The 25,952-nt window shown below is 38.6% G+C and overlaps 2 protein-coding genes across 2 annotated transcripts; one reads left to right on the top strand and one right to left on the bottom strand.

Annotated features, from left to right (window-relative positions):
* Window positions 1-2,251: 2,251 nt before the first annotated feature.
* xylt2 (xylosyltransferase II) lies at window positions 2,252-15,906 on the bottom strand. Its single transcript, XM_077619523.1, has 11 exons — window positions 15,677-15,906; window positions 9,526-10,036; window positions 8,049-8,227; window positions 7,187-7,389; window positions 6,776-6,856; window positions 5,870-6,086; window positions 5,614-5,790; window positions 5,279-5,523; window positions 4,972-5,167; window positions 4,490-4,823; window positions 2,252-4,277 (listed from the first exon to the last, which is right to left on the bottom strand). Exons 1-11 carry the CDS (start codon window positions 15,806-15,808, stop codon window positions 3,955-3,957), a joined length of 2,598 nt encoding a protein of 865 aa, XP_077475649.1. The 5' UTR covers window positions 15,809-15,906; the 3' UTR covers window positions 2,252-3,954.
* Window positions 5,137-24,992, top strand: LOC144088841 (uncharacterized). The gene is made up of 7 exons (XM_077619527.1): window positions 5,137-5,442; window positions 8,413-8,515; window positions 17,143-17,412; window positions 18,157-18,266; window positions 21,063-21,155; window positions 22,540-22,710; window positions 24,131-24,992. Exons 3-7 carry the CDS (start codon window positions 17,262-17,264, stop codon window positions 24,308-24,310), a joined length of 705 nt encoding a protein of 234 aa, XP_077475653.1. The 5' UTR covers window positions 5,137-5,442; window positions 8,413-8,515; window positions 17,143-17,261; the 3' UTR covers window positions 24,311-24,992.
* The last annotated feature ends 960 nt before the right edge of the window (window positions 24,993-25,952 follow it).

Raw genomic sequence — 25,952 nt, 5'->3', positions numbered from 1 at the left:
GGAGTGAGAACCAGTTCTTTCTTTCTTTCTTTTTTAAGCCGTGGCTCTTCATTTGGAAGTTGCTCCTCCTCAACGTCCCTCCTCCTGTTTTTCTGCACAAGCACGGCTATAAATAATAATTCATAATTCTTCAGAAAACCTGCTTCCCTGTCCTAACGACATGTACTACAAAAGTAGGCTACAGGTGTAAAAAATAAATCATATACATATATGTGATAGCTTTGCACTTTTATATAACTGTTAAGATATTCATAACAGCACCAGACAACGGAGCCAACTTTCACATGTGACAGAATACAGCAGCTAAAGCAGCAGCGCAAACACTTACTGGACAGCATAAACCACAAAACTGAGTCGATCTCAAAAACAGTATTAATTGATATGCAAAAGTCATGGATACATGAAGACACAGAACAGTCTGCAGACGGCCTAGTCACAACTAAAGTTCTACCGTGCCTACCAAAGAATTTATTCCAAAATTGAGCGATGGAAGCAGCCATGCCTCAACAGGGGGGATGATGGACATGGTACAGCGTGTGGTCCATGTCCCAGAGGTCTAAATACCTACTTTACAATTTTTGTAGGAACTGTTCAATTTGTTACAGACATAATGTGCAAAGTAACCTCAGGCCCAAACCAGGGCAACGTCCCAAAGGTACCTACCCATTATAAATTATACACATGGATTTTATTGAACTATCCAGAAGCAACCAGTATAAATACTGTTTAGTGTTGTGATGGATTTATTATTAATACACTTTAATCAAACAGAGAGACATCTTTAACATACACTGGCTACAACTTGCAAGGAAAATCACTCCCGATTCGTCTTCATCCAGGATGATTCTGAAAAACGGTATACTCCTCTGTCCATTCAGTCACGAAAAAAACACCTGCATAAGAATTTGCACAAGTAAGCATACAATGTGACCCGAGCGGATCGGAAACCAAAACACTTACTTAATGTCATGTCTGCTTTGCTCTGCGTTGTTTTTCCCTTCCCTTCCAGAACTTGAGATCGTAGAATTGGTGGGTCAACCGCCTCACCAGTTGGGCAATAGCAGCACCATTTGTATGATTGTAGTATTACTTTTGTATTAGTTTGATATTTTACTCGACAACTCGGTCGTGTTTTTGACTTTACCCAATTACCCACATAGTACCTTAGTTTTGACTTTTGCTGGCCATTTTTGCTTTATTGTTAGTTTACTCGCCGACTAGGTCGCACTACTTTTGTTGTATTTTGTCATACTTATTTAAAATTACATTTGAATTAACTAAAGTACCTTCTTCACTGTTGACTACTCAATGCACAAACATGAATACATAATTATATATAGTACAGTGGTACCTCATCATACGACCGCTCGTCTTACAATATTCTCGTCTTACGACGGAAATTTCGATCGGATAATTCGCCCGTGATGCGGTCAAAATTTCGTGATGCGACCAAGCCAGGTGGCCATGGCACTGTCTTTTTTGCATCTCTTTCGTGTATAAAATATATCTACGAGCACTGGGCGAACTTTGCATTTCCACACCCGTTTCTTTCCCCCCCACTTTGGTCTACATTTACATACCAGGTAAACAACAATGGATCGGCAGAGTTTTGCAAAGAAAAGATCTGGAATATACACTCGGTAATCAGACACGGGGAAGCGGCAAGTTCCATACAACTCTTGATGCGTTCGTTTTGAAGGCTCTGGCGGAACGTCGGGTTGGGGTCAACCCGTTAAAAAGGTAAAAAAGATTAAAACAAATTAGAATTCAGTATTGTGTGAAGTTAATTTAAATTTGTTTGTTTGTATATATTAATCTAAGTTAATTTAAATTTGTTTGTTCGTTTACGAGTGCCGTGGATAAAGTCCCCCCCAACACCTGCCCCCCGCCTCCGTGTGTGTCGTTGCCTTCCCCTCCGCAAAATGTGTCTAATTTTACTTCTATTAAACACATTTTATTACTATTAAACCACTCGTTATTTATTACTTTGTCAATATATGGCGAATTAGAAGAAATAAAACATTTTTTCCAATCCAATATCCTGTTTTTGGTGTTTTTTCAGAGGGTTGGAACGAATTAATTAGTTTTCCATTCATTTCAATGGGAAACGTACGCTCGAGTTACGAGAATCTCGTCATACGATCTCAGTCTCGGAACGGATTACGATCGTATGTCGAGGTACCACTGCATTCTCTTTAAAAACATTGTGAGCGCCCCCACTGATGCAATAATAGACAGCCACACGTTACTCTCCATTGTCCATTTTTTATTGATTCCTTCGTTTTCTTTGGAGACCAAACACATTGTCAAGCCCACCCCAACACCTCCTTACCTTACGACAGCAGCAAGGGCAGGAAATTCATCCCCTTTATCACCACTTAGAAAACAAAATATAAGTAGACCACATTTTAATGCTAGTTTAAAATCCCAAGACTTATGGACACACTACTTCTCAAACAGTATACAGTATAAAAATAACATCTGCAGTTCTCTTTCTAAACAGACATAGGGCTTCATTGAAGCAACTGTACTGTGCAAGATGTACAAGGTCACTTGAAATAAAAAAAAACCATTTAAAAATCACCATTTTTAAAAACATAAAATGCCTCACATTAAATGTGTTAATATTGCAAACTTAGATGCAGACTAGAACAGGCAGAAATTGCACATCCTGGATCTTTTCAGTAAACAAGTCATCTCAGCTAAGTAAAAGGCAGCTTAGATATATGGAAATATTTCCCAAAAATACACAACATACAGTATCTGCCAATTTTGTTCGTAGGACTTGGACTGGAAAGTAGACCCATGCTAAAAAAAAATCCATATTCACTAATACACCAGAGGTATGATATGTAACAACAAATTTCCCCTTCCAAAAAGTACTTCAAAATGAGAACCAAGCAGCAGTGGTTACAGAAAGTTTGTTTTACCAGCATTTCTCTTTTGGCATCTACAGCAAACACCTCTTGACATTTTGCAACTTTAAAATGAATGCATTGCAAAAAAATGCAATAAAATTGTTGAACCAGTCATTCAATAATTACGTGCGAAAATGCAAACAAAAAAACTAATTGACATCTGGCTTCTCCTCGTGCCTACTGTAATCACCTAAATTTTGCATGACAGTTTGTAACAGTGTAGTGCAACGGTTTTGCATGTCCATTATAAAATGCTTCAAAATAAGCACAAGATGATCCGTAAATTTAATTCTGCCTTGACAAAACAAGTTCAAATTGCATCCTGACTCCAAAGTTGAGGTGATTTTTTTGTTTTGTATTCTAAACACCCATCTACCGTTAAAACCATATATAGCTGCTTTCAGCAACGACAACAAAACTAAGCATCAGGCATTAATGCCATCCTGAAAACCAAGAAAAGTCTCTGGGCTTGCAGTCGTCATTGTGCAAATTTCCAGCATTGACCTCTCGCACCTCATTTCTTCCGAGAACATGGTGGCTCTTCAGTGCAAGAGTTCATGTTGTTCTTGCGACCTTCAGCTTTGAGCCAAACCTCCCACACACGTGGCCTTAAAAACTCTCGTTGCTGTTTCCAAGTGTCCAAAACAGGCCTGCTCCTTCCTTTACGTCTGTCTGCGTTGACTCCCACAATCTAGACCAGGGATAGGGAACCTAAGGCTCGGTAGCCATATTTGGCTCTTTTGATAGGTGCATACGGCCTTCCGCTAAATTGTGAGGTAAAATATGGGAACCGCTGTTGAGAGAGCTCAGTACTACTATTTCTTCATTTGAGTAACGAGTAAATCGACATACGAGCTTAGTCCCGGAATGCATTAAGCTTGTATCTCGAGGTACCACTTTAGCACATATTTTAGTGTATTTTTCCTTTGAAATTCTGAGTATGGCTCTCAAGGAATAACATTTGAAAATATGAATTGTTTATGGTTCTCTCCGTCAAAAAGGTTCCCAACCCCTGATCTAGACCAAGCCCCTGGGGTTACCTGATTCTCCCGTCACTTTTGACTGGGCCTAGTTCCGACTTGGGGTCCGGGGACAGGGAGCTCCATGATGTTTTGGAGCAGGGCGGCAAGGCTGCGCAGGATGAATTTTGGGTGGTGCAAGAACCACCAATAATCCAGAAGTTTTCCATACAGTGATCAATCCACGCTTCAAGGGCGGGGCCCACCAATTGGGCATTTTGTTGAGCTTCCAGCATGGCAGGTTCCTGAGGTGGCAGTTGCAGGATGGAATTCAGGTGTTTGTAGCTCTTTTCCATGTAAAAATTTTCTAATGGACCTGCATGCATCCAACTGTCCTCATCTGAAGGTTTGGATTCATATTTGTGGACAAAGAAGAAAATTATTTTTTTATAATAATAAATATAAATACATATGAAGAAATATATATATATATATATATATATATATATATATATATATATATATATATATATATATATATATATATATATATATATATATATATATATATATATATATATAGATAGATATATATTTTTTTTTAAACCGTACCTTTGGAAAGTGGTGCCTTCTTTTTAAAGTTCAAAGGAAGGACAAGGAATTGCAATTCTGCCATCTGCTCCAACTCTTGGTATATACGTAATGACCAAATGCCAGGCCGCAGGGGTTGCTTCAGCGGTGGCTTATGCATGCTAAATTCTGAATCCTTTGGCACTTTGACGTCATAAGAGGTTGCCACTACCAGGGCGGGATCAATCCACACCATCGTAACTGTCAAGTTGGGCCCGCGACCCCAACTCTGCAGCGAGGATAGTTCGTCAAAAGGACCAATGATCCCACCAAAATTACGAAACAGTCTTTCTTTTGGGTCCCATTCTGTGCCAACCTGTTAGAGTAGAGAATATAATAAGATTTTATATGACGAATACATATTTTATTGTTTGCATTCAAGAGCACTCTCTCCGAATGGCTCGTTTAAAAAAAACATCTTTAATAGCCGAGCAATTGTAAGGATTTCCTTAAAATGTACTTACCTCTGCATTTCTCAGCCTTTCAAATTCCTGACGATGCCTTTCAAATTTCAACTTAACCTGGGGCATAAACCATATCTCTATTGACTCCTTTTCTTTTGAGCCCACGGTCTGAATCTCTTGTTGTATTAAGAACCCTTTAAACTGGTCATCATAGAAGTACATGTTCACTGCTGAAGGGTAGCCTTTCGGTTCAAAGCTGGATTAAAGGTGGAAAATGGCACGTGTAAATAGGCGGATATGAGCTGATCGGTAAAAAAAAAAATTGAGGTCTAATGTACGATTTTAATTAATGTAAAAGTATCTGCACCTGCAGGTTGGAGATGTCGCAAGACTTTTCAGACCCAAGCGAACCAAAGAAGTGTAAGCAGTGAGTGCCACGTCACTGAGCGAGTGCAAACCGTCCAACTGCTCATACGTGTTCTCCCAGTACGCCTTGATGGCAACAGTTCCTGGTGCGTACTGGCCATACAGGTGAGTGTCCAGGATCTCAATTGCTTCTTGGTTAACTGATGACTCAAACTTGCGTGCAAAGAATGTCGGTCGGTTCACTTTCTGCAAGGTTAAAAAAATACATGTAAAAGAACATTTAATAAAAAAGAAGAATGTGCAACAAAGGCAGCGGCTTTACAGCAATTCAATTACCTGGATACGAATGAGGTCGCGAGGTTTCAAGTCGTTAGGAGAGCAGCCACACCAATCCACAATGTGTCTGTACTGGCACTTACAGCCTAGTTTGCGAACCCAGTTGGTCATACGAAGATTGTTGTCGACTAAGCTGTGACACAAGTGACTGTTCAAAAGTGCGGTGTGGAAGAAAGACTGAGAACAGGACAGAAAGACAAACTTAGTAAAATAACAGTATTTTGACCTGAGTGTTTGAACTTTAAAACCTTCTCACCTCAGCAGGGAGCAAAGTATAGGAGTAGAACAGCTTCAGTCCAGTCACCATGTCATCTTGAGAGTTGACGACATAATCCACAAATTGGCGGTTGAGTACAAACCAATCGGAGCCGCCAGAGATTTCCAGGCCTTCTGGAATGCTGCGCACTCCAACACGCCACATGTGGTTGTCACACTCGTAGAAGACACGATCAATCCCCTGCTTATTGATAAACCTTCAACACAAAACAAGCAGCAATGTTTGATTCACAAAAGGTAGTGGTCTTTTTAAAATAAATTTCAAAAGATTTCATTTGAAAATGCCTTTGGGGAAAAACTTTCCTTTATTCATTAATTGGTTCTTTAAGTAATAATTATTCAGAATGCACATGTCACTCATGAATTCACTTATTTTACATTTTTACATGCCAAATAAGGTATGGACTTTTCTTTTCAATTTGTGAATTCAACTGTGGAATATGGAATGTATTTCTCTTGTATTCTTAGCGTTAGCATCTAGAATAGAATTTTAGTGACACCTACTGGTCAAGGCCTGTCATCACTTTGTATATAGCGCCTCCCCTTGTTGTTCCCGCCTAAAGATTGTCTCCGCCTACCTTGAATAAAAGTGCTCGCGGTCCCCTTTTCGGGTGTGCTTTTGGCAAAGCAGAGCTACCAGATCGACGTGGGCTCTGTCCGTCCGCTCCCCCCCTTTTCGGAAAGGTGGGGGCGAACGAGACAAAGAAGCTAGCGAGCCGCGACGGTCGTGGAAAGCAGCCTGCCACTCGACCACTCCGAGAAGGCCGACGGAGTCTAAAACTATTACATGCTTGGTGCCTCCTCTGCTTGAAGATTATTTTGATGTTGGGGATTTACCCCTCACATCAACTCATAAACTTTCAGATTTCATAGAAAGAATCCTCACCGGCTAGTCTCTCTGCCATGGGCCTTAAGGAAGTTCTTGTCTCTGTCCTGTCCTAAGAAGTCAACGAGCTCACCAATTGTCCTGGGGTGCAAGAAAAAAAAGGAAAAGTATTACGTATGAGAATGAAGAACTCACAAAATGGGATTCTTTTAAACGTGCAAGTAATACAAGTTGTCTGGCATTGAAAATTTCAGCCTTGAATGCCAAACCCAAAACAATTTAATTATGTTTTTGGACCAATTTCATATTTCAAAAGTTAAATACAATCTCAACATGTAACACTCAAATCATTAGGGTGCAAGAAAACATCTCATAAATGCAAAAATATTTTATAGAGACTTTCGGAAAATAACGGATTACATCAGAGAGCTAAATTGCTCTAAATTGATTTGATTGAATTAGCTAACTAACCTGGTGGGAAAGTCTGTGCCACTGAGATTAATGAAAAAATCCCATTTCAAATCCGGCATGGCGAGGAGTTCCTCCATGCAGCGGAGGTACGCCTTTAGCAGGGTGATACCGCCCCACATGGTCACCATTCTCCAGGGTGTCACACGCACATTTGGGTACTGCTGGGCTATTTTAAAGACCTCCCGATACAAGTAGTTTGACCTCTAGAATGATCAAGAACACCACATCAAATCATTACATGAAAGTTGTGTTTTTGTAATGAGCACACTTAGTTGTCTCACTAACACATTTCATTTTAGCTAAATTCAGACCTTAGGTCTTAATCCACAATCCATTACTTTGTAATATCCGATCCTTTTGTTTGACTGTTCAGAATGCCTTTTTCCTTTGAACCTGTTCAAATATTATACTAGCGCATAGCTTGCAGTCCATCACGCCCAAAAAAAGCAAATTGATGTACATGTGCTAAGGCAGGTTGACAAATGACAGTAGCCTTCACATGCTGTCTTTACATTATTAGAAACTAACCATACTTCGAAATTTTAAAAAAAGACTCAAATGATCCTTGCAATTCTCCTTTTTCTTCATCTAATCTAAATCGAAACATGTTTTGCCTTTGGAATTCCGACAACACATGGTGCCGTTCACTAAATCCATCTGCTAAGAATAACGTCTCTTTATTCTAATCCCATCAACCTTCCTGTCAGACGTGGAGGGTAAATGCAACCTACATAATGTCAGTGGGAAGGTAAACACATTTTTTTGTCAAGGCAACGTCAAGCAATACTGTAAAACTAGAGCGGGGAAATCCTTATCTATTTTGTACTGTTTCTTAAGACACTAAAGACTTCAGTCCTCTTACCTGGTCTACGTGGATGTAGTAGAAGTGATCCGAGTGGTAGATAGCTTTAATAGTACGCTTGATCTGTCGTACAGCGCGGCCATGAATCATCAAGACAAAAGCCAGCCGGACAGGTGTCTCTTCGTCGGACAGGCTGTTGTCCAGCTCAACGTCAAAAGCCTGAACAGGACTTGACGTATCTATTTAGGAAGGACATAAAAAGTGGCAAGTGACTGAGCTATAATAATGAAAGAAAACAACAACTATGAAAAACATATTATGTCTTCACATCAGAATTCATTCAAATTCATTGTGTTCAAAGAGTCAGGATTGGCTGCCATTTTGCAGTGATGCAAAGTATGGTTTTGTATTTTTTTTTTTGCAGTGAGAGCGTATGCAAAAATTAAAACATTGGAATCAACCAACCAAACATGGCTTGGTACTTCCTACAGCCACTAAGGTCGAAGGTCAACTGGAGCCAAATGCAGGTAACTCTAGGTAATTAGGTATTATATGAACTATAGCACACTTAATCTTTTGGTACTCCACTACATTCCAGATACTTTAAGCATTTCCAATATTTGAAGTCAGGTATAAATGTAGAGAGCTACTTTTTACTGTTTAAATACAGTATAAACTGTGATTTGTTTGTTCATTCAAAATAAAAACTAACAGTGTGAGTGACAGGGAATCATTATGTGTTAAAATATAAATAATATAGTCACAAAATATTTTTTTTTAAATCAACTTAGTAATGTGTTTTCTGCATTTGATAGCAGGGTAAGGATTAGAATTTTTGGACTCTTTGCAAGTGAGTCTGGAACGGGAATCCCCTGCATTCCAAGTTTACAGCATACTCTTCACTAAATTAAATGCTTGAGTGCCAATCCCCTCAATGGACACAGACAAGGACTTAGGAAACATCCATCATTTTTTTGTAAACACATTACTAATTGCCCATTGTGTTGCACCAACACTATTTTTTGTCTCTTGATACTGACTCATAGCTGCGTGATGTCGACCAATACCATGTGTTTCTGTGTGGTTTTTTAAGTAAATGTAAAAATTCAATTATTCTTTTTTCCCCTGTCAATAATAAACGTAACTCTCACTTAACTCACTGGCTGCCATTGATAGCGCTACACAGCCAATCCATTTCGAAGTGGGAAAACTAGCAGCGATAACACATCCGACTTAAACCATCATTTTAGTGCCGTATCGATACCGATACAAGTGCAACACTCGTAACAAATACTGTATTTTCACGACTATAAGGCGCACTTAAGTCTTAAATTTTCTCTAAAATAGACAGGGCGCCTTATAATCCAGTGTGCTTTATATATGGAAAAAAAATTAAAATGTCTTATTCATTGAGGGTGCGCCCTATAATGCGGTGCGCCTTATTGTCGTGAAAATACGGTACGTTAAAATGGTGCTTGCAAGCTTTCTCCCATCCCAAATCACCCAGATATAAGTGCAAAGTGTAAAGGCTTCTCACTGATCTGAGGGCAGAACTGTGGCAAGGCATGTGGCATGAGGACTCCAGCTTCATGCAGGCACACTATGTCGGCGATATCCTGTTTACACTGCTGTGTAGTCGCACGTCGTAGAGCCGACAGGGCATCCTTGCTTATGATATTACATTTGGCCTCAAAATCAGTGCTGGAGGCCTGCTGAGCCCCGTCCACACTGCCTGGCTCGCCTGGAAATGCGGCGGCACCGCCTTTGATATCATTCAAGTTACTTGATGGGTCATGAGGTGCCACTCCGTCCAAGCCTTTTCCCATTTGTCCCTGCTCGAGGGGATTCTTCTGCATGATGCCTGGCTTTCCCTGTAGTTGGCTGGTCCCCAGTCTTGGTGGACTGGTTGCTGTGTACCCGTTCCTTATCAGCCTGCTGCTCGATAAGCCCTTGTAACTCTTAGGCCACTGGTTGTGTCTCCCGAAAATGGTGGCACCCTTCAGCGGGTCCTGGTTGTTGTCAGGCAGTTTAGATCTTCGAGTTTTTTTCTATGGAGAGAAACGGATTGACTTAAACTCAGTCAAGTGAAATATACAAAATATATATTTTTTCCCTAAAACACAGAGGCGTATTGATCACAGATTTTTGATGAGGCTGATAAACCTAACAAGTCAGCAGAAGACATCACCACAAAGAATACTACAGAAAAAACTAATTTATCATGGTTAATAAATTCCAATGGGTGATTAATTGCAATGGAGGGAGTTTTGTTATGGTGTCTATTTAATATATTTGGACTTTTAAAACCAACTCTCTACCATTAGTTAACTCACCCATTACAATACTGTTCACTGTTCTTGCACTAATAAGAAATAACATTAAATATTTTAAAAAATAAAGATTGTACTGTATTTTGAGGCTAACAACCCTTATGGTAAATTCATTCACTACAAAATGGAGAGTGATGCCAACATTCCCCATTTCAGGTTTGTATTATTGTTCCTACACTATAAACTATTCATATACGTATATTTAGTGGATCCAAGGTGCGGTGTGGTGAATCTGCGATCGTCGATCTGCAAAGTGGTGAGGAGTTACTGGAATTCCCTCATTGATTTTTGAAGAAATTTTACCAAATAGTTGAAAGACAAACCAAATGAATAGCTGCAGAAAACTTCCCCCCTACCCCCTGAAATAAAGATTGCTAGGTGGAAAAAACATACCCTGGTGAAGGACATGTTCACACACATTCCACACCAGCATGGAAAAAGCATGCAAACCTCAAACATTTTTACAGCTTGAAAATAATAGTCAAGGAGCACCACATTCCAGCAAAAGGCATCCTAGTGTAATAAACAACAAATACATACTATTTCCTTTTGGTTCAATAATTTACTGCACAAATCTTTCAAACCTAGAAAAACAAACCATGACAACTTGCCACTTTGCTTTGGCACACTCAGATATGCAGCACAAAATATCCTTCTAAATACGGTATTACATTGACATACGAGTGCCCCAACATACGCGCAATTTGATATACGAGTAAAATTTCTAGCAAATATTTACCTTGAGATACGAGACAAATTTTGATATACGAGCATACAGCTGCTGCTTATGAGAACATCATCTCGTCGCAACTCCCTCGTGTAAATGTCTCTACGAACACTGGGTGGAGCGTTGCATTTTTTCCAGTGTTTTCCCCCATTAGTCAGTGGCATTGCTTGCTCGCCAATACGAGAGGAGTATACTACTTCCAGTTGGCAAGTGGTTGTGCGTTATACTATTGCAAGGACATTTGTGTGCATCATTTTGGGAATATTTTGAAGGGAAGACAAAAGCAAACAACCCTCGATGGGTTCCTTTTAAAAACTGCAGCTGAAAGTCAGGGTGGAGGCCCGCGGGGCAAATAGAGCCAACCCGGCAGAAGAAAGGTATGAAAATGTAAAACTAAATTAGAATTAAGTTTAGTGTAAGGTTAGATTACATTTATTTTTGAGTGTCTGTATCGTAATCCAAGTTCATTTAAATTAGTTTGTTATGTTACGAGCGCGTTGCCGTGCAAAAAATCTCTCTCTCTCTCCCCTCCGCGAAATCCGTCTAATTTTAGTATTAAACATCATTACCACTAGTTATTTGTTACTCTGTTAATAGATGGCGAATTAGAACAAATAAAAATATTTTTCCATTCCAATATCCTGTTTTTAGGTGTGTTTTTCTCAGAGGGTTGGAACGAATTAATTTGTTTTTAGTTCATTTCTATGGGAAACGTTGATTTGAGATACGAGTAAATTGACACATTAACCTTGTATCTCAAGGTATTACTGCATGTGGTAGTGGTGTGCTTGGAGAGGAGGAAGCACAGCAAATAAATGGGCTGAGATATTTGACTGTTGATGTGTCATGGCCTCAAGGACCTTGCCTGTCACAGATGCTGGGACTACTGCCCAAAGATGATGGAAGTAGGCAAGAGACCAGAGTTATGTGGTTGTGAAATGGGCGAGGAAATTAATACACTAGTCTCCCAGTAAACTATCTGCCAACAAACACAAGATGGCCACATACACATAGAATATAGAAACATACAAGAGCATTATCGACTGATAACAAAAGAAATTGTTACTTGAAGAGTCTACCAAGACTATGATAAAGATCATGAGTGAAAATGTAATTATTTGAGAACACTGTAATTGCCTTTGACGCTCTCTCTATACAAGCTTGAAAGGTGTACTAGAATTTGCCTTCTAACACCAGTAAATGTGAGATAATTTCCATTTTGCTGAGGAAATTCACAAACTAGAGACAACCTAATGTTCCTAAAATTTCAATTTTCTTTATCAGGCATTTGCACTGCTTTTAATTAACGCCATCATGTCAAAAAAGTACCGATTCAAATACAAGCGAATCAGCCTCTTTGCTTTCCAATTATTGTGAGGAGCCATATCAGCCATTCTCTAAAGCTTAGCCAAAACTGATAACAACTTTTTCGTCTTTTCACTGCTTCCCTTCTCAACAGAAAGCTTTTTAATATATCACACACTGACGACTTCGTGATATTGTGTTGGACTTAGAATTGTCAGGCATGTCACGCCATAATTAGATTATGAAGGTACACGTTCATGCTGTTTAACGATGGATACATTCCAGTTAAATTTACCTGCATGAGTGAACAGGGATTAGTTTCAATTCTTAAGCCTGAAATTTGAGTGTTTAACATGTCTTTCCCAATGCCAAGCATAATCTTTCTACTTCTAATATACGAAGCAATGTCACATATTTCTTGAGCCGAGTCGAGTAAAAAGCCATGGCCTAAGACCTTAAATGTGTATTTGCTTAAATTCTCCAGAAAACCTTGCGACCTCCTGTACATCATTTGTCATTAATCTTTGCATGACACGAAGCAGCCATACAAAGCCAAATTCCTCCTCTGCTCTCTCATTATAGCCAGGTTGACTAGATGTCTCCGTTCCAGTGCATATGACTGAACGTTTGTGCACCTGGTCGGAAAGCAAAAGCATTAAAGAATTAACATCAAGCTGTTGGCATCACAGCACTTATTAGTGAAGTGCTGAACTCCACAGAATTCAACTGATGAGCCAAAAAATGAAATAAAATACAAAATCTCTTTTTCAACATTTCTAAATGTAAATACGAATTAAGCACATGAGAGTTATAAGCATCATAAGGCATTGGAACTGAAGAAATATGACGACCAGAAATTGGAAATTGAATGCGAGTCATTATCACCCTTTTTCTCATTATCCCGAATACACGGGAGAAATACACATTGGTCAAGTTCCCAAATATTTTCACATTTTCACAAATTAAGAAGTAGTAACTGCATGCAGACAATGTCAGGGCTGCCAACTACTCCCTAAATTCCAGAAATTCCCCAAAAATTGATGGTAATTTGGATGAAACTTCTAATTAGAAACCCCGACACTAGCAGAAGTTTATTGGTTTGTATTGGACGAAATATCCCATGTTGAAGCCGTCTCCAAAAGGACCGACATTTGCACATTGCACAACTTGCAAGTGCGACTTCGGCGTGACCCATGTTGGAATTACTTACTGTAAAACGCACGTAGAAGGACCCAAACACAAAGATAAACATATTTTCATAATGCTGTACTTTTTGAATAGTTTGCAAAAACACAATATTTAAATTAATGTGAAAACAGGATAATAACCATTTGATTTAGATTGTTCTACGCTTATTTTATATCGATTTTGTGTGAATCGCATTCGCGGCGGAAATGGGACAAGGGTACTCCTGCAATGTACATGCAAGTATTTGAGGTTTTTTTTTTTTTTTACATATTTTATGACAGAGTTGAAAGGTGCACCTTGAAAACATCAACGGACTACACAAAAAGTATCATCAAAATTAGTAAATATTTGAAATATGTAATTGGCAATTATCTTTCATTTTAACAGCTCTTAAAAAGAAGACGAAATGCTTGGCGCAATTTCTCCGAAAACACATAAGGGGTTTTCCAAAAAGTGGTCACACCATAATTACGCGAGTGTGAAAAACAAATTCAGGGACACACTTAAACCACATACTTTTTAAACAGTGTAGAAATAAATACAAGTTTTAAGTCATATTGTACTGTATGATCATACATGCTCATTCACTTATAATAAAAAACTTGATCAATCAACTTCATTTTCATGATAAACCAAGTAATTCTAGCGGGCCAGTGGTGCGAGTGGTTAGCGTGTCAGCCTCACAGCTCTGGGGTCCTGGGTTCAAGTCCAGGTCGGTGCACCTGTGTGGAGTTTGCAGTGGGTTTACTCTGGGTACTCTGGTTTCCTCCCACATTACAAAGACATGCATGGTAGGCTAGTTGGACTCTCTAAATTGCCCCTATGCATGAGTGTGCATGGTGGTCCGTCTCCTTGTGCCCTGCGATCAGCTAGCCACCGATTCAGGGTGTCCCCCACCTCTGGCCCGGAGACAGCTGGGATTGGCTCCAGCACCCCCCGCGACTCTAGTGAGGATAAAGCGGTTCAGAAAATGAGATGAGACCAAGTAATTCGGCAAGGTGGGCACTAAACGCACTTTAAAGAGATTTTGACCACCTCAACTGCGATTGAGCAATAAAACATTTTCATCAAGGCTAACAACTACAAAAAATCCCAAGTAGACAAAAAAATAATAATCCAATAAATTGAGCATCTGCATTTCTGAGAGATATTTCATCGCCACCCAAACTCCCTGCTTGGTATCAGTTACAAGTGACAATTTGATTATTAAACAAATACATTTGTGATTGTCTTTCTTGTGATTGAATTTAGAGATTCCTGCAAACAATCCAGCTTTACATCAGAAGGTTCAAATCAGTGAACTCATTCAACTCAACCATTTTTCAGCTTTGACAGCCAACGTTGGAATGTATAGGACCGGTCAGGAACCTTTTTGACGAAGAGAGCCATAAACAATTCATATTTTCCAATGTTATTCCTTATGAGCCATACCACGAATTTAAAAGTTAAAATACATACATGTAAACGAGTGCCTTTTCTTTTCTTTTTTTTGTAATTTCACCACTTTACAGTCATTTATTCATTTTATATGACAAGAAACATCCTAGACTGGTCGCCAGCCAATTGCCGAGCACATAAAAACAAACATTTACACCTACTGAAAAATCAAATGTACTTATTTTTGCCCCAACATTTACCGAACCCAGAAATATTTTAACATCCCAAAAATGTAAAGCCGCCAAACTGTAACGCATAAACCACATACGTACAAACAACTCGCCCACACAAATATTAATGGGGGGAAAATAATTAACAGAAACTAATCACCACTACGGGTGCTTAACAGTTGCGCCACTTTGATCGCATTAAAAACAATGTATCGTATGTTTTGAAATAGTCAAAGTAACTATCTTGATGGTGTTTTTGATTGATGAGGATGATGGAATTTTGGACTCAGAAGAGTATGATTTTTCCTTTTAAACTACATAGAGGGATTGTTAAATGTAAGCAATATGTTTAGTCTGTTGTCGTCAATTTAAGTACTAAGTGTTAGGATGGTATAATGAGCGAGGCTTCTTCTCAGCTAACATCAGCTAGCTATTTTGTATTTGAAGTGACGTCTAAGCTAACCCTCGGCGGTGCAAACATACCAAACGGGATCCGTCTCACTCTATGCGAAATAGCGGACTGCTGCTTACCGCCGTCTCGCCGTCTTCCAGACTTTTCAGGCTCCACACGGCTAGAGCTTGAACGAGGAGGATCATTAAAGCGACTGCAATCGCTAGTTTATATCGTCGGAGGAGCTTCCGCACTCTCGCGGTGGCCACCATCTTTTCTTCGACTCTGAACGGACTAACTTGAAATAGCGCGAGGATGGCGCATTAGGAGCGAGCACCCGTTCTTTTTTTTTTTTTTGACGTGGCTTTTCATTTGGAAGTTGCTCCTCCTCAACGTCCCCCCTCCTCTTTTTCTTCACAAGCACGGTTATAAATAACACTTCATAATTCTTCTGAAAACCAGCTTCCCTGTAACGACATGTACTGCAAAAGTAGGCTACAGGTGTAAAATTTTCTTTATATACAATGTATATAAAGAAAATATATGTATGTATATTATACATATTTTGAGTATATATATATATATATATATATATATATATATATATATATATATATATATAATTTTTCAAAATATATGTATGTATATAAAACATTTTTTACACCTATAGCCTACTTTTGTAGGGGAGCTGGTTTTCTGAAGAATTATGAAGCACCCTCTGCGACCCTAATGAGGATAAAGCGGTTCAGAAAATAGATGTAGAGCATCTATATGTATATATATATATATATATATATATATATATATATATATATATAAATATATATATATATATATATATACATATATCTATATATATACATATATCTATGTATATATATGTATATAGGTATATGTATATATACATATATATATATATATATATATATATATATATATATATATATATATTCTGATCTATTTCTATGTTCTGATGATCCACATCTATTTTCTGAACCGCTTTATCCTCATTAGGGTCGCAGGGGGTGCTGGGGCCTATCCCAGCTGACTTAGTGGGTTTTCTCCAGGTACTCCAGTTTCCTCCCACATACCAAAGACATGTATGGTAGGTTGATTGGGCACTTTAAATTGCCCCTAGGTATGAGTGTGAATGGCTGTTTGTCTCTATGTGCCCTGTGATCGACTGGCCACCGATTCAGGGTGTCCCCTGCCTCTGGCACGAAGTCAGCTGGGAGAGGCTCCAGCACCCCCCACGACCCTAGTGAACCAAGATTCCTTTTTTTCCCACTTTAGCTCCTTGTTTGAGTTAAAGAAATCCTATATCTCCATGCGTGGTTTCCAGGGTGATCAGAAACCACTTCAGACATTCAGACCTCCTGGCTGGGGTGCCTCTGTTGAGGAAACAAGAAAGACATTAATCTCATCGTTAGATTTGGAACGCCAAACTAATGACTGTTTTTTCCCCCTGTGTTCCGCGTGAAAAACATATGCTGGTGCACTTTTTTTCTCGGAGTCAACAAACCAGTAAGCTGTTTGTAAATGTGACCACGGCCCGGTGACGTCAGTTCGCCTTCAGCCGCTCCTAAACGCGGCGGTGTGTTTACAGACCGCCGGACATTTGGCCATCCGGCTCGCGGAGAGCATGCGGATTGACAGCCTGTTGGATTACACCATGTGGAAGACCTGCGAAGCTCGGCGCCAGCGAGGATTCTCCCTTTTAGGAAGATGACATCTTTGGTGTTAAACATGATGAGTTCAGGGTCATCTTTGAAAGCTACATTAACTGTTTACACAGCGGAAATGTCCGCAACTGCAAGTCCAACCATTCCCTCTTCTCAATTGACATCGGATCAACTCACCGTGGTCGCCGCTTGTTGTGAGTACCTTTGTAAGACGCGTCTGTCGCTTCCAAACAATTTTTTCACTTAGTTTTACAATGATAAATTTTGAAATTGATATTTTAGTTGATGTTTTTATCATTGGATTGGATAACTTTATTCATCCTGTATTCAGGAAATTTCATTGTGGCAGTAGCAAGAGGGTGATTAGACAGAACAACAAAGCAAAAGCACAAAGTACAAAGCAAATCAAAGTAAATGGGATCATTTTAAGAATCACCAAATCAAATCATTAAGACAGAAAAGCAGAAAAACTCAGTATGGAAAGAGAACGCCAAAGAAAACACCAGTCAACACACATCATTTCCAAATAATCCTATCCTCATAATATGGCACATTTTTTTTAAAATTACAATTAATTGAATTTGATATTAAAAGATATTGGAAAATGGGAAAGGATGTAGTGATTCAAATTTCTTTGAACTCTTGAAGAAAGAAAATGGTTGTAAAACAAGTTGAAATGCTGGTAAAACTGGTTTTAGTCAGTAAAAGTCACAACTTTCTGTTAATACTTAACAAAAACATTATATGGACATACTATATTTGCTTTATGGGCCAATTAAAATTATGTGGTGCTCCTGTGCCCCGCTCTATGCGCTTTTTAATTTAATTCCAATTTACTCAACAATATTTTGAGCCCTGTGAATACATTTGGTTCGTAACAAGAGATTATCTTAGTTGAAGCCTTTATTATTATTATTATTTCTCCTGCTCTCACACAGTTTCCTCCCTGGTGTTCTTTGTTGTTATTGTGGTACTCCTATCCATCATTTACCGCAAGGATCGTCGTTGTTGCAGATTGCGCTCCTATCAAGGACCACATGCAGATACGGTAAGCTCTTGGAACAACAAGAAAAAAGGGAATAAATGCCTTTTGTGCTGAATTGTCGTGTCAAGTGGCCAGCATGTTCTGTTACAAGATGGGACTTAAAATAGCCACAACCAAACGTGATCCTAATGTGTCACAATTATCAAGTGCCTCATTCAATTTGCTGAGCAGTGTGAAACATTATATATTAAACCTGATATGATCATTGGCTGATAATGAATTTGTCACAACCAATTGCATGAACAAAATTAAATGGGACACCAGGGACCTTTTAAAGTACAGAATGGCTTTTTTTGTTTGGGATTTCTTTTAAGAACATGAGGCACATGATCACAACGTTACATGGACTATCTATTTTAGATAATAAGTTTATAAAGCTGTTGATGATAGTGCCAGTGAAAGTAAACAAGCCAGGGGTACCGTTTTCATTCTTTCTACTTCCTCTTCCTGAGTTCTTTCTCACCCCTGTGAGTCCCAGAGGGTAAGGTTTAACCGTTATCTTCTTATTGCAGGGACATGAGTCATAGCTCCAACTCCCTTACCACAACTAACAGGAAACCGTTTTTAAGAAGATCCTCTGTTAACTGAACCATACAACTAACAGAGCGTTTCGCTAGAACAAAGTGGCCAAGTTCACCTGAATGTGGTTGATAAGGCTGGTCAAGAGTCCATGCTGTATGGCAAACAGTTAAGATAAAGTACATTCCAGATGCTTTATCAGTTTGAATGAAGATGAATTATAGCATTATTATTAATATGTTTAAGAAGAATAGATATTTCGCAAGGGAAACAAACACACTTGTCTAATGTGTTGCTGTGAGACATTTCCATGTCTTCAACTACATCATCACATACCTTTCCCTGCTTCATTTTGCACCATGAATAGTGGACAAACTCCAACGTGGGTGTTGGGGACACAAGGAGACAATGGGTCTCCTTTTTAGTTTGCGCTTGTGAAAAAGGCACACTGCCCTTGGGATCCTCCCCCGGCTTCAATGCTGATTTTACACGGTTGTGCTTTTTCACACAAGCTGAGTCAATGGCTGAGACAAAGGAACAACTCTTCTTTTCTCTCTCTCTTTCTTTGCTTCTTGAAACTATGAGGCAGTGAGGGAAAATGACCTCTGACATCACATTTTTAGTGTCATCTCTGTCTCCCTGAAATGATGTGATGCTCATGGCAAAGGTCATTTGCGAGCGTCACTTAAAATGTAAGTGGATGTATTGTGGCTTGGGAGAAGTTAAATCATTTAAACCTTTCAGGGACACTGGTCACTAGAGTGTACATCTATTTAAAAGTTATCATTATCTTAACTCATTTCTTGTCAATGCAGTTCAGAGAGTGTGTCGTAGTAGTTAGGAGAAATTGATATTTAAAACAGCTGTTGATGGGAATTGATGTCCAATACATTTCAACTCGGGCACTGAGGAAGCAATTGTTTGATATTGACATCAAGGCATCCAAAGAGTTAAGTGATGTAAGGTCACAAGAGATTTATATATATAAAAAAAAGAAATAAAAACTAAATAAAATTCTCAGCGTAAAAATACACATGGGTCGCTCTGTTTGTTTTTATGTACTTCATATTTTTTTGCAATGTATTAAAAGTTTTATCATTTATTTGCCGTACCACTGATCTTATAAAGTTCGCTGGGGGTGCTGGAGCCTATCCCAGTCAACTATGGGCACCAGGTGAGGGACACCCTGAATTGGTGGCCAGCCAATCAGAGACCACAATAAGAGGGACAATTATTCACGCTCACACTCACACTTAGGGACAATTTAGAGTGTTCAACCAGCCTACTAAGCATGTTTTTTTGGGATGTGGGACGAAACCGGAGTAATCGGAGAAAACCCACATAATCCCGGGGAGAACATGGAAACTCCACACTAGAAGGTCGGAACCCACCCCAGAACTGTAAGGCTGATGTGCTAACCACTCCTCCACTGGCCAATTTTTCAAGCTTTAATTTTTTTAAATGAATTTAAATTCAAATTATTTACATATTTTTTTGCCCATTGCAAATACATGCGGGTATCACTAATCCAACAATTCAATGTTAAATAGAGGTCATAAAAAGGTCCCCCGGGTTGAATTTGCCCTTTTGTGTCCAAGTTTGAGATCCCAGTTCCCATACATGATATGACCATTTAAGTTTTTTTTTTAAACCTGCGCATGAAATGGTTCAAACTTAACTGGATATTTAAAAAAAAAACTGTTGAGATCCCCTCTTGTATCCTCCCTCTAAATTTAGTCAGGCAATATATTGACATTGTTGTAACGCCGTCCCAAATGACATACAAGGTCATAATGTGTAGTGGAGTGTGCTCGTTAAGCGGTACCTACTGTGGTTAAAAGAGGAATGAAGAGATGCTGAAAAGGCCACACTGTGTGGTTTGTTGCCTAGGGACCCTGATGACACAGTAGGATGTCATATTGTACCCCAAACAAAGGAGACTCATTTAGAGTCAAGACAATTACCTCGTTTTCCTCGGAGGCTTTCCCCCCCTCTCAAAGATGCCAACACCTCCAACAGTGCGACGTTGACAGGTGGTGTCGTAAAAAGGGGTGGAAATGGGATGTGGAAAAGAAATCAGCGGGTGGTCGTCTTATTGATTAGCTGATTTATAGTACTGCTAAAACAGCCATTGCGCACAATGATTAAACAAGGCGTGAAAATTGGTCCAAAAGTTGCAACAATCGGACTAATTGACACATTTGGTAGTGCTATATTAAACTTACTGCCTGACGGATCATGGTTTTGTCTCAGACACTTTTATGGTTGCTGGTTTTACAGGATGCCCCTCCTCAGTACTACAGCAGTAGACAGACACTGGTGGGATCATCTTGTTTCGAGCAGACAGACATCCCAGATGCCGACAATCCTGATGTGAGTGAGTTACAGTGTTTTTGGAGCAGTGGAAGCACATGGCAATTTAGTTGGGAGTTGTTCATTTTTCACCCACGCACAGTATGATGAGTTTTAGAGTAAGATCTGGATTTAATACCATACAGTAAAATTGATGATTTTCTCAGCAACCAGATTTAAAATTGTGTTTCTGATTTGCTTTACCGGTGACACATGAACAGACATTTATCCTTGCCAAAATCATTAGATTAGATTAGAACTTTATTTCATCCCATATTCGGGAAATTTCCTTGGTTGCAGTAGCAAGACAGACACAAGACACAAAAGACATTGTAGACCTAGGTAAAAAAAATAGTTTTAAATTTAAAAAAATAAAATAGTTAAGTAACACTGATGTTGTTACAATGCTTTACAATTCGTATCTGCAAATTACAATACAGTGGTACCTCGACATATGAGTGCCCCAACATACGAGCAATTTGAGATACGAGTAAAATTTTGAGCGAATATTTATCTTGAGATACGAGACAAATTTTGACATACGAGCAGACAGCGGACGCGAGAGCTGCTCATAAGAACATCATGGGTACTGTCTTTCTGGTCGCAACTCCCTCATGTAATGTCTCTACGAGCACTGGGCGGAGCATTGCATTTTTTCAATGTTTTTTCCCCGTTAGTCAGTGCGAATAGCGTATATACTACTTCTCGTTGGCAAGTGGTCGTGCGTTATCCTATTGTGAGGACATTTGTGTGCATCAATTTCGGAATATTTTGAAGGGAATACAAAAGCAAACAACCCTCGATAGGTTGCATCTGAAAGTCAGGGTGGAGGCAGGGCAAATAGAGCCAACCCGGAAGAAGAAATGTAACAAAATTTAAAACAAAATTAGAATTAAGTTTAGTGTAAGGTTAGATTAAACTAATTTTTTAGTGTCTGCATCGTAATCCAAGTTCATTTGAATTTGTTTATGTTATGTTACGAGCACGTTGCCTTGCAAAAAGTCCCCCTTACTTGTGAACACAGAATTTAGAAAATAGCTCTAGCATTAGATCCTGTTATACATTGCGCAAACTAATGAACACAACTAATGAATGTGTGTTTTGTCCAAACAGGGCGAATTTTGCATTGCCTCATACACTGCCATAGCAACACCATAAATAAATAAACCAGAATGTCATTCCTGGCTTTGGGATCTTATTTTAATTCACAAAATGAGCACTTAAATAAATACGCCCGTCTATACTAATTACATGCTTCACTTTTGACTTTGTTGACGTACAAACGATCATATAAATCATTTCTTGGCCAATCATCCAAGACCCACGACAGCATGTGTAATGTGTCCCTCTTTCTTAATAACCACCCTGCTGTTTTATTTATACCTACATGCGACAATATGTGCAGGAGAGTCAGCTGTTCTATGTTGGCCTGCCCTCCAGCTACAGTCTGCCCTCTCTGGAGCCCCCCTTAGCCAGGCTGCCCTCCTACGAGAGTGTCCGAAAAAAAGATCGCCAGAGGCAGATCCATATGATGATAGCAGACCGCTTTGGCCTCAATGGAACCATTGAAACCGAGGTAGGATACATTAAAGTTTGCACAGCCACACATGCTATACGACAACATAATATTTTATTATTACTGTTTGTCAAAACTGTCCCACTGTGATACTCATCATGAATTTTATCTCGACTATTATATGACGGACTCTAAACATAGCCTTTTATTGACATGATAAACGTATAATCCCACTATAATAAAGAATTGTATACATAACAGTGAGAGCTCATTTGAAGATAAATTGCATTCAGGGCCTAGTAAACCGAACATACTATTAACTTATTGGACAATTATTTTTGGCCGCCACGTTTCAAGGTTTTACTGTGTTGATCTTTTGCTGAGCTTTTGACTCGCTTGAGCAAACAAGGTAATGAGAAAAAGGGACATCAAATATAATTAAAACAAGCACCCTGCACAAGTGTTCTAGATACCTTGCTTTGTACCCGTGTCATTTTTTTGAAGCGTTGACCTTTTCTCCTTTTTCTCATTGGATGCCATTGATAGTACTACATGTCCAATCATTTTGGAGTGGGAGGGCTGACCGCAGATGAATGATCATTTATTCACCGCCACCCTCCCGGTTCAAAAAGATTGAATGTCTACTAGTGATAAACTCATCTCATCTTATCTCATTTTCTGAACCGCTTTATTCTCACTAGGGTCGCGGGGGGTGCTGGAGCCTATCCCAGCTGACTTCGGGCCGGAGGCGGGGGACACCCTGAATTGGTGGCCGGCCAATCGCAGGGCACAAGGAGACAAACAAGCATTCACGCTCACACTCATAACTAGTGTCAATTTAGAGCAGGGGTGTCAGACTCGGATTGGTACGCGGGCCGCGTTAACGTCAACTCGATTCCATGTGGGCCGGACCATTTTAGATATAATATTTAGATTTTTTTTTTATAAATTGATTAAAAGAACTGGATTAAAATCCCTGAATATTCAGTTTTTATAGATCTAAAACAATGTTTATTTTAGCTTTTTTAATACATATTTTTAGATTTTACAAAATGATTTTTGAACTAAAAACACAGAAAAAATGGTTAAAAAATTACAATTATTGATTTAAAAGGGGGGAAATCAGGAAATTTAATATACATCTATACTCTTCATTTTAATTTGATCCTAAAACAGAAAGTTGGCACTCATGATTTACTTTCCCGGGCCACACAAAATGATGCCGTGGGCCAGATTTGGACCCCAGGCCGCCACTTTGAAACATGTGCTTTAGAGTGTCCAATCAGCCTACCATGCATGTCTTTGGAATGTGGGAGGAAACCGGAGTACCCGGAGAAAAGCCACGTGGATTAATGAGGATAAAGCGGTTAAGAAAATGAGATGTAATGAAAGATTATGAAAAAGGCTGTAAATAAATATGCAAGATCACCTCTAAAGAAATTTTTTAACCCACATGTTTTTTCCCCAACATTCTTCTCAGCCACCGCCATCATATGAAGAGACCATCCGTCAGTCTGTAGCGCTGTCGTACAATATTCTTCCACCCAATTTAGACACTTCCTTCACTTTGGGCAACCATACCACCTCAGCCTCTGATATTCAAACTGAGGCGCCTAATGTAATCAACTCAGAAAGCAGCAATAATGTTCTTCCCGTGTGATGGAGGCTGAATTCTGACGACGTTTAATGAATGTGAAAATCTTGACAATGAGAGGAATTCAAAACCATAAAATGGTTGGAACCTTGCTCACAAGTACCTTGATTGAAATACCTCAGAACTGATTTTTGGCAATTAGGACCAAAAAAAGAGAGAACTGAACACATTTGTGTTTATCCCAGAATGGAGAAAAGACTCAATGTTGCTGGTACAACTTGAATGAGACGGAAAGAGGACAGCATGAAAACTGTGAACTGAATGACTGAAAATGCCAAAAGTTGTTTTGTTTTTTTAAATTCGAGGTCATAAAAGTATTGTTTGAGTACAATTTCATTTTTGCTTTGCTGTTTGTGCGGAGAAGAAAACTTGAGTTCTGCGTTTACAGTTTATTGCTATCTTTGAGTGAAGGTAACCAACAACTGCTCCAAAAATACATGGGAAACATCCCAGATGATGATGAAATAATCCACTCAGAAATTTTCAAATGTACAACCTTATAATTTAATTATTTTCAGTTACTTGACTGTCTACAATGTGATTTAGTGCAATGCTTGTTCACTGTTACTGGGTTTTGGATTCAGGTAATTATTTACCCATTCCTTAACTGGTTGCTCTGGTGATGGTTCGCCTCATAGTATCCAGGCACTGGAATAATAAATGCCTCATAAAGCTTTGTGAATATGAATGAATGAAGAAAATATTTTTTTTGTCCTGCCATGGTTACATTACCTTTTCAGGCAGTGTTTGGTCTGCTTGTATATTTATTGATGAAAAAGATGACTCCTTACTATTCATCTTTACAAACAATTATAATTATTTTGGGGTATACAGTATGTCATCATATATGTTGTACATCCTAAAAAAGTGAAGTGTAATTTTCAATAAAAATGTTGCGTTAAAGTTAGAGGGAAAGTGATCACTACAGTGGACAACTATTAGACAATAAAAATCCACACGAAATGTAATATACACCCTCGACCGCTAGGTAGAACTATTGATTCATTTTAAACCTCTTCCATAATAACTAGAGACTTTGGCAATCTTTCTTTAACACAGACATTATGTCAAACAAATGGCTTCTTATGTAATATATAACCCTTTGACGACATTTATTACCATTGTCCAACAATGTCAAAATCAAATCTACCATAGCAGATCAAACAAGTTAAAAACTATTAGTTGATTTTGTTGTTTATTTCCTTGTAATTAAAACATTTGACAGGTTATTGAAAAATGTTTATGCTTTTAGCATTTACCTGAAAAATAAAAAAGCCCTAGCCATTTTTCAAAATTAATTCAAAAAACAACCCCAGAAAATAAATTAATTTGAAAAATTGAGTTTTCAAAATAATTAATAAAAAAACAACCCCAAAAATAAATTCATTTGAAAAACGAAGAAAAAAACAATTCAAAAAACAACCCTAGAAAATAAATTAATTTGAAAAATGAAGAAAAAAATCAATTTAAAAAAAAGAAAGAAAATAATTAAAATTTGAAAAACTGAGTTTTCCAAAAAAAATTAAAAAACAACCACACAAAAAAATAATTTGAAAAACGGCTACGGCTTTTTTTATTTTTAAGGTGAATGCGATAACCTTCCGTATTTCCGTAATATAGCTTCAACTACCATAACAATAATACATAT

This window comes from Stigmatopora argus, chromosome 14 (genome assembly GCF_051989625.1).
Source record: "Stigmatopora argus isolate UIUO_Sarg chromosome 14, RoL_Sarg_1.0, whole genome shotgun sequence".
Taxonomy (NCBI): domain Eukaryota; kingdom Metazoa; phylum Chordata; class Actinopteri; order Syngnathiformes; family Syngnathidae; genus Stigmatopora; species Stigmatopora argus.
Note: the sequence above shows the minus strand (reverse complement) of the source record. Positions and strands in the feature narration are given on the sequence as shown.